Here is a 9301-nt window from a genome sequence, read left to right on the forward strand (position 1 = left end):
AAATAAAGGTTAAAAAAAAATATCAAATACAAATAAATACACCTAACCATCCCATTAAACCATACACTATTACCTAGACTGGTTGTTAATGTGAAAGACCCAGTGCACTCAAAAACGAGATTTTCCTGTGTTTCATGTATTTTTCCACACTATGAGTTTGGAATAATACTGTGAAAATGTGAAAATTATGATGCACTTTCAGTGTAAGATCTGTTTGAAAAGACCGCCTGAAATTTCAGCCTGTTTTGGTGGGACGGAGTTTTGGCCTGGTTCCAAACCTCTGCCAATAACGGTTAGTTTTCCGCCCCACTCAGATCACTCCCAGGCTGTCCTAGTAAAGATCTATTACAGTTGTAATGCTATCAGCCTAATTTCCTGATGCACTGACCTCATTCATTGTTCCCTTTCCCCTTGTAATCAAAGCGTTGGCAAGCAATGCTACAAATTGGTTACGATCTCAGATTTAATTTCATGTAAAGTTTGTTCGTCTGTGATGAACACAAGGTGGTTTTGTTTAACATCTACATTTTTTCAAATTCTATTCTATATCAAAGAATTTCTGTTTGTCGTAGAACCATGGGACTACTTTATGGCTGCAGGAGACTCTCAGCTTTCAGGATGTGATGTACCGTTCTGACACAAATTGATGGACAGACCAGCGAATGAGTGTTAAAGGCTGTGGATACGTAATCCGATAAACCCCGGTGTCTTGCTGTGGATACGTAACCTGATACCCCCGGTGTCTTGCTGTGGATATGTAACCCGATACCCCCGGTGTCTTGCTGTGGATACGTAACCCGACACCCCCGGTGTCTTGCTGTGGATATGTAACCCGATAAACCCCGGTGTCTTGCTGTGGATATGTAACCCGATAAACCCCGGTGTCTTGCTGTGGATATGTAACCCGATAAACCCCGGTGTCTTGCTGTGGATACGTAACCCGATACCCCCGGTGTCTTGCTGTGGATACGTAACCCGATACCCCCGGTGTCTTGCTGTGGATACGTAACCCGACACCCCCGGTGTCTTGCTGTGGATACGTAACCCGATACCCCCGGTGTCTTGCTGTGGATACGTAACCCGATACCCCCGGTGTCTTGCTGTGGATACGTAACCCGATACCCCCGGTGTCTTGCTGTGGATACGTAACCCGATAAACCCCGGTGTCTTGCTGTGGATACGTAACCCGATACCCCCGGTGTCTTGCTGTGGATACGTAACCCGATACCCCCGGTGTCTTGCTGTGGATACGTAACCCGACACCCCCGGTGTCTTGCTGTGGATACGTAACCCGATACCCCCGGTGTCTTGCTGTGGATACGTAACCCGACACCCCCGGTGTCTTGCTGTGGATATGTAACCCGATACCCCCGGTGTCTTGCTGTGGATACGTAACCCGATACCCCGGTGTCTTGCTGTGGATACGTAACCCGATACCCCGGTGTCTTGCTGTGGATATGTAACCCGATACCCCGGTGTCTTGCTGTGGATACGTAACCTGATACCCCCGGTGTCTTGCTGTGGATATGTAACCCGATACCCCCGGTGTCTTGCTGTGGATACGTAACCCGATACCCCCGGTGTCTTGCTGTGGATACTTAACCCGATACCCCCGGTGTCTTGCTGTGGATACGTAACCCGATAATCCCCCGGTGTCTTGCTGTGGATATGTAACCCGATACCCCCGGTGTCTTGCTGTGGATACGTAACCCGATACCCCCTGTTGTCTTGCTGTGGATACGTAACCCGATACCCCCTGGTGTCTTGCTGTGGATACGTAACCCGATACCCCCTGTTGTCTTGCTGTGGATACGTAACCCGATACCCCCTGTTGTCTTGCTGTGGATACGTAACCCGATACCCCCTGTTGTCTTGCTGTGGATACGTAACCCGATACCCCCTGTTGTCTTGCTGTGGATACGTAACCCGACACCCCCGGTGTCTTGAGATACCTACTCAATTCAAGCTTGGAAGAGGGGCTCTCAGCCAAAACAATAGCGTAGCAAATTGGCTGAACAGAAGCTGATTTATCAGTGAATTACCTTGATAAAACAACTAAATTATAACTAAACTCCTCTAAATCGTATAGACACTAGTGCTGAGCATTTCAAGCTATTTGAGGTCGGTTCGGTTTAGGTTTGATTGGTGTTTTTAGACATTAAATGCACTATGCATTATGTTGAATGCTGTAACAACACAGAATAATATAATGAATAAAAGTCACATGATGGTAGAGTCCATTACTGCTTATCACTAACCATCATTTCTTCACATGACTTCACTAAAATATTTCAGTTGTTGTGTTTATTACATTGTTTTTGATTTGATGGCTTTATTATTTAATTCCAAGTCATCACCTCATCTCTATAGAGCTGCTGTCTGACAACAGCACTATTGTAGTAGTTCTTAAAATTAAATAATGCATATTTACATGATTGCTGAATACAAAACTATAGATAAATCGTTCATGAAATTTCAGTTAGAGATACGTTGTGAAGCAACTGCTCCATCCTTCTCTCTTCTCTCCATCTCCAGGGAAGTACGTGCGCAATGGATTATGGTCATTGTAGTTCAACTGCTCCATCCTTCTCTCTTCTCTCCATCTCCAGGGAAGTACGTGCGCAATGGATTATGGTCATTGTAGTTCATTGTATTTAAATATTTGATCCGAAGTTGGTCAATTCTTTTAAAAATAAAATAAAAGTAACTGACATTTTGGTTAAATCGCTCAGCACTAACAGATACACACAAACCCTGCTGGCATAGATACAGACTAACCCTGCTGGTATAGATACAGACTAATCCTGCTGGTATAGATACAGACTAACCCTGCTGGTATAGATACAGACTAACCCTGCTGGTATAGATACAGACTAACCCTGCTGGTATAGATACAGACTAACCCTGCTGGTATAGATACAGACTAACCCTGCTGGTATAGATACAGACTAACCCTGCTGGTATAGATACAGACTAACCCTGCTGGTATAGATACAGACTAACCCTGCTGGTATAGATACAGACTAACCCTGCTGGTATAGACAGACTAACCCTGCTGGTATAGATACAGACTAACCCTGCTGGTATAGATACAGACTAACCCTGCTGGTATAGATACAGACTAACCCTGCTGGTATAGACACAGACTAACCCTGCTGGTATAGATACAGACTAACCCTGCTGGTATAGATACAGACTAACCCTGCTGGTATAGATACAGACTAACCCTGCTGGTATAGATACAGACTAACCCTGCTGGTATAGATACAGACTAACCCTGCTGGTATAGATACAGACTAACCCTGCTGGTATAGATACAGACTAACCCTGCTGGTATAGATACAGACTAACCCTGCTGGTATAGATACAGACTAACCCTGCTGGTATAGACAGACTAACCCTGCTGGTATAGATACAGACTAACCCTGCTGGTATAGATACAGACTAACCCTGCTGGTATAGATACAGACTAACCCTGCTGGTATAGACACAGACTAACCCTGCTGGTATAGACAGACTGACCCTGCTGGTATAGATACAGACTAACCCTGCTGGTATAGATACAGACTAACCCTGCTGGTATAGATACAGACTAACCCTGCTGGTATAGATACAGACTAACCCTGCTGGTATAGATACAGACTAACCCTGCCGGTATAGACAGACTAACCCTGCTGGTATAGATACAGACTAACCCTGCTGGTATAGATACAGACTAACCCTGCTGGTACAGACAGACTGACCCTGCTGGTATAGATACAAACTAACCCTGCTGGTATAGATACAGACTAACCCTGCTGGTACAGACAGACTAATCCTGCTGGTATAGACAGACTGACCCTGCTGGTATAGATACAGACTGACCCTGCTGGTATAGATACATACTAACCCTGCTGGTATAGATACAGACTAACCCTGCTGGTATAGACAGACTAACCCTGCTGGTATAGATACAGACTAACCCTGCTGGTATAGACAGACTAACCCTGCTGGTATAGATACAGACTAACCCTGCTGGTATAGACAGACTAACCCTGCTGTTATAGACACAGACCAACCCTGCTGGTATAGACAGACTAACCCTGCTGGTATATACAGACTAGCCCTGATGGTATAGACAGACTAGCCCTGATGGTATAGACAGACTAACCCTGCTGGTATAGATACAGACTAACCCTACTGGTATAGACTCAGACTAAACCTGCTGGTATAGATACAGACTAACCCTGCTGGTATAGATACAGACTAACCCTGCTGGTATAGATACAGACTAACCCTGCTGGTATAGATACAGACTAACCCTGCTGGTATAGACAGACTAACCCTGCTGGTATAGACACAGACTAACCCTGCTGGTATAGATACAGACTAACCCTGCTGGTATAGATACAGACTAACCCTGCTGGTATAGACGCAGACAAACCCTGCTGGTATAGATACAGACTAACCCTGCTGGTATAGACAGACTAACCCTGCTGGTATAGCTACAGATTGACCCTGTTGGTATAGATACAGACTAACCCTGCTGGTATAGACACAGACTAACCCTGCTGGTATAGATACAGACTAACCTGCTGGTATAGACAGACTAACCCTGCTGGTATAGATACAGACTAACCCTGCTGGTATAGATACAGACTAACCCTGCTGGTATAGATACAGACTAACCCTGCTGGAATAGACAGACTAACCCTGCTGGTGTAGATACAGACTAACCCTGCTGGTATAGACAGACTAACACTGCTGGTATAGACAGACTAACCCTGCTGGTATAGACACAGACTAACCCTGCTGGTATAGATACAGACTAACCCTGCTGGTGTAGACACAGACTAACCCTGCTGGTATAGATACAGACTAACCCTGCTGGTGTAGACACAGACTAACCCTGCTGGTATAGATACAGACTAACCCTGCTGGTATAGACAGACTAAACCTGCTGGTATGGACACAGACTAACCCTGCTGGTATAGACACAGACTAACCCTGCTGGTATAGACAGACTAACCCTGCTGGTATAGACAGACTAACCCTGCTGGAATAGACACAGTTTTACCCTGCTGGTATAGACACTCACCTTGCCAGGGCTATTATAGACACAGACAGTGGAATTGCGAGGACAGCCTCCGTTGTCCTCGTCACATGGGTTGATGGGAACACACATTCGACCATCCCCCTTGTAACCTGCCTTACACTGGCACTGGAACAGCCGCCCCCCCAGCCAAGAACAGTCCGCATTCACATCACATTGTTTAGCAGAACAAAAACCTGGGAAATAATATAAACATTTAATTATGGAACGGAGGGGATCACAGCAGAATAGAATAAAACAGAATAGAACAGAATTTATTAGAATAGAACATAATACAAGTGAATAGAACAGATTGAAACAGAATAGAACAGAACAGGACAGAGCAGAATAGAACAGACTTTAATATAACAGAATAGAACAGAACAGAACAGAACAGAGCAGAATAGAACAGAAGTTATTAGAACAGAATAGAACAGAACAGAGCAGAATAGAACAGAATTTAATATAACAGAATAGAATAGAACAGAACAGAACAGAATAGAACAGAATAGAATAGAACAGAACAGAGCAGAATAGAACAGAATGTAATAGAACATCATTTAATAGAACAGGACAGAACAGAGCAGAATAGAACAGAATGTAATATAACAGAATAGAACAGAACAGAACAGAATAGAACAGAATGTAATATAACAGAATAGAACAGAACAGGACAGAGCAGAAAAGAACATAATTTAACAGAACATAATAGAATAGAGCAGAAAATAATAAAGCAGAATAGAATATAACAGAGCAGAATAGAACAGAATAGAACAGAGCAGAATATAATATAATAGAACAGAGCAGGACAGAATAGAATATAGCAGAATATAACAGAGCAGAATAGAATAGAACAGAGCAGAATAGAATAGAACAGAGCAGAATAGAATAGAATAGAATAGAATAGAATAGAATAGAATAGAACAGAGTAGAATAGAATAGAACAGAGCAGAATAAACTGAATAAAACAGAATAGAACAGGATAGAATAGGATAGAACAGAATAGAACAGAATAGAACATAATATATTACAACAGAACAGAATAGAACAGGACAGAAAAGAATGTATTATAACAGAACAGAATAGAACAGGATAGAACAGAATGTATTATAACAGAACAGAATAGAACAGAATATATTATAACAGAAGAGAATATAACATAATATATTATAATATAACAGAATAGAACAGAATATATTATAACAGAAGAGAATATAACAGAATATATTATAATATAACAGAATAGAACAGAATATATTATAACAGAACCGAATAGAACAGAATATATTATAACAAAACAGAATAGAACAGAATAGAACAGAATGTATTATAACAGATCAGAATAGAACAGAATATATTATAACAGAACAGAATTGAACAGAATAGAACATAATAGAACAGAATATATTATAACAAAACAGAATAGAACAGAATGTATTATAACAGATCAGAATAGAACAGAATATATTATAACAGAACAGAATTGAACAGAATAGAACATAATAGAACAGAATATATTATAACAAAACAGAATAGTACAGAATGGAACAGAATATATTATAACAGAACAGAATGGAACAGAATATATTATAACAGAACAGAATATAACAGAATATATTATAATATAACAGAATAGAACAGAATATATTATAACAGAACCGAATAGAACAGAATATATTATAATAGAACAGAATAGAACAGAATATATTATAACAGAACAGAATAGAACAGAATATATTATAACAGAACCGAATAGAACAGAATATATTATAATAGAACAGAATAGAACAGAATATATTATAACAGAACTTAATATATTATAACAGAACTTAATATATTATAACAGAACAGAATAGAACACAATATATTATAACAGAACAGAATAGAACAGAATAGAACAGAATATATTATAACAGAACAGGATAGAACAGAATGGAACAGAATAGAACAGAATATATTATAACAGAACAGAATAGAACAGGATAGAACAGAATAGAACAGAATAGAACAGGATAGAACAGAATAGAACAGGATAGAACAGAATAGAACAGAATAGAACAGAATAGAACAGAATAGAACAGAATAGAACAGAATAGAACAGAATAGAACAGGATAGAACAGAATAGAACAGAATAGAACAGAATAGAACAGGATAGAACAGAATAGAACAGAATAGAACAGAATAGAACAGAATAGAACAGAATAGAGCAGAATAGAACATGATAGAACAGGATAGAACAGAATAGAACAGAATAGAACAGAATAGAGCAGAATAGAACATGATAGAACAGGATAGAACAGAATAGAACAGAACAGAACAACATAGAACATGATAGAACAGGATAGAACAGAATAGAGCAGAATGGAATAAAATAGAAAAGAGCAGAATGGAATGGAACAGAGCAGAATATAATATAAATGACCAGCATATGAATTTTGGGAAAGTTAGCAGAATTTTGCCACCCTAGTGATATCTATGAACTCTGTCACCTGAGCAACGGTCTCCAGTCTTGTGAAACCCAGGAAGACATTGGCACACGGAGTTCTCTGCCACTCCTTTACAGTGGGAGTAGGCACTGCAGTTCTTACAGGCAGCAGAGACTGGAGGAAACACAATACACATCATCAGTAGACACCAACCTACAGTACTGAGGTACCTTTCACTAAATGAGATCACTAAATGAGATCACTAAATGAGATCACTAAATGGCATCACTAAATGAGATCACTAAATGAGATCACTAAATGAGATCACTAAATGAGATCACTAACTGAGATCACTAAATGAGATCACTAAATGAGATCACTAAATGAGATCACTAAATGAGATCACTAAATGAGATCACTAAATGAGATCACTAAATGAGATCACTAAATGAGATCACTAAATGAGATCACTAAATGAGATCACTAAATGAGATCACTAAATGAGATCACTAAATGAGATCACTAAATGAGATCACTAAATGAGATCACTAAATGAGATCACTAAATGAGATCACTAAATGAGATCACTAAATGAGATCACTAAATGAGATCACTAAATGAGATCACTAAATGGGATCACTAAATGAGATCACTAAATGAGATCACTAAATGACATCACTAAATGAGATCACTAAATGAGATCACTAAATGACATCACTAAATGACATCACTAAATGAGAGCACTAAATGAGATCACTAAATGAGATCACTAAATGACATCACTAAATGAGATCACTAAATGACATCACTAAATGAGATCACTAAATGACATCACTAACTGAGATCACTAAATGAGATCACTAAATGGGATCACTAAATGGGATAACTAAATGAGATCACTAAATGAGATCACTAAATGAGAACAAGATAACAATTATCAACCAATTAATTTTATTTTTTGAAAGCTTGTCTGGTCCAGAACACGGTGAAAACTGGGTTTCCTTTAAAACAAATACATGTATTTCACATGTGAAATGTTCCAAAAGATGTATGTAATCACATCTGAAGTCAATGTGATAACGTGACAACATGTAAAACGACATGAAACTACATATGTGATAAACGTGATCAGGTCTTCAAAAAAAAACACGTTTTAACACGATTTTCCATGTGAAATCATCACTTTTTTTGTAAGGGTGAATATCAATGGACTATATTTGGTCTGCATCACAAATGGCACCCTATTCCCTACATAGTGCACTACTTTTGATTAGGGCCCATAGAGCTCTGGCCAAAAGAAGTGGACTATTTAGGGGATAGGGTGTTATTTGGGGCACAACCCATTCATGTACAGTGGGGCAAAAAAGTATTTAGTCAGCCACTAATTGTGCAAGTCCTCCCACTTAAAAAGATGAGAGAGGCCTGTAATTTTCATCATAGGTACACTTCAACCATGACAGACAAAATTAGAAGAAAAAATCCAGAAAATCACATTGTAGGATTTTTTATGAATATATTTGCAAATTATGGTGGAAAATGTGTACCTGTGATGAAAATTACAGGCCTCTCTCTTCTTTTTAAGTGGGAGAACTTGCACAATTGGTGGCTGACTAAATACGTTTTTTGCCCCACTGTATCTGATGTAAAGGAGGGCGGGGTTACCTTGTTCACACCTGGGTCCAGTGTACGGCGGCTGGCAGTAGCACTCTCCGTTCCCATCAGGACCGTTGTTACACTCTCCATTCACACAGCCGCACTCTAGAACAACATTAGCTGACAGGTTAGAATATTCATGGAGGGAGA

General features: G+C 39.7%; 1 protein-coding gene across 3 annotated transcripts in view; it reads right to left on the reverse strand.

Annotated features, from left to right (window-relative positions):
* stab1 (stabilin 1) overlaps positions 1-9301 on the reverse strand; it is a 224961-nt gene that overhangs the window by 194351 nt on the left and 21309 nt on the right. For all 3 annotated transcript variants that reach the window (XM_052526150.1, XM_052526149.1, XM_052526151.1), the window contains exons 5-7: positions 9161-9256; positions 7562-7672; positions 5078-5268 (exon numbers count right to left, since the gene is read on the reverse strand). In XM_052526150.1, the coding sequence (XP_052382110.1) occupies positions 5078-5268; positions 7562-7672; positions 9161-9256 (398 nt within the window). The remainder of the gene's footprint in view (positions 1-5077; positions 5269-7561; positions 7673-9160; positions 9257-9301) is intronic.

This window comes from Oncorhynchus keta, chromosome 10 (assembly GCF_023373465.1).
Source record: "Oncorhynchus keta strain PuntledgeMale-10-30-2019 chromosome 10, Oket_V2, whole genome shotgun sequence".
Classification (NCBI taxonomy): Eukaryota; Metazoa; Chordata; class Actinopteri; order Salmoniformes; family Salmonidae; genus Oncorhynchus; species Oncorhynchus keta.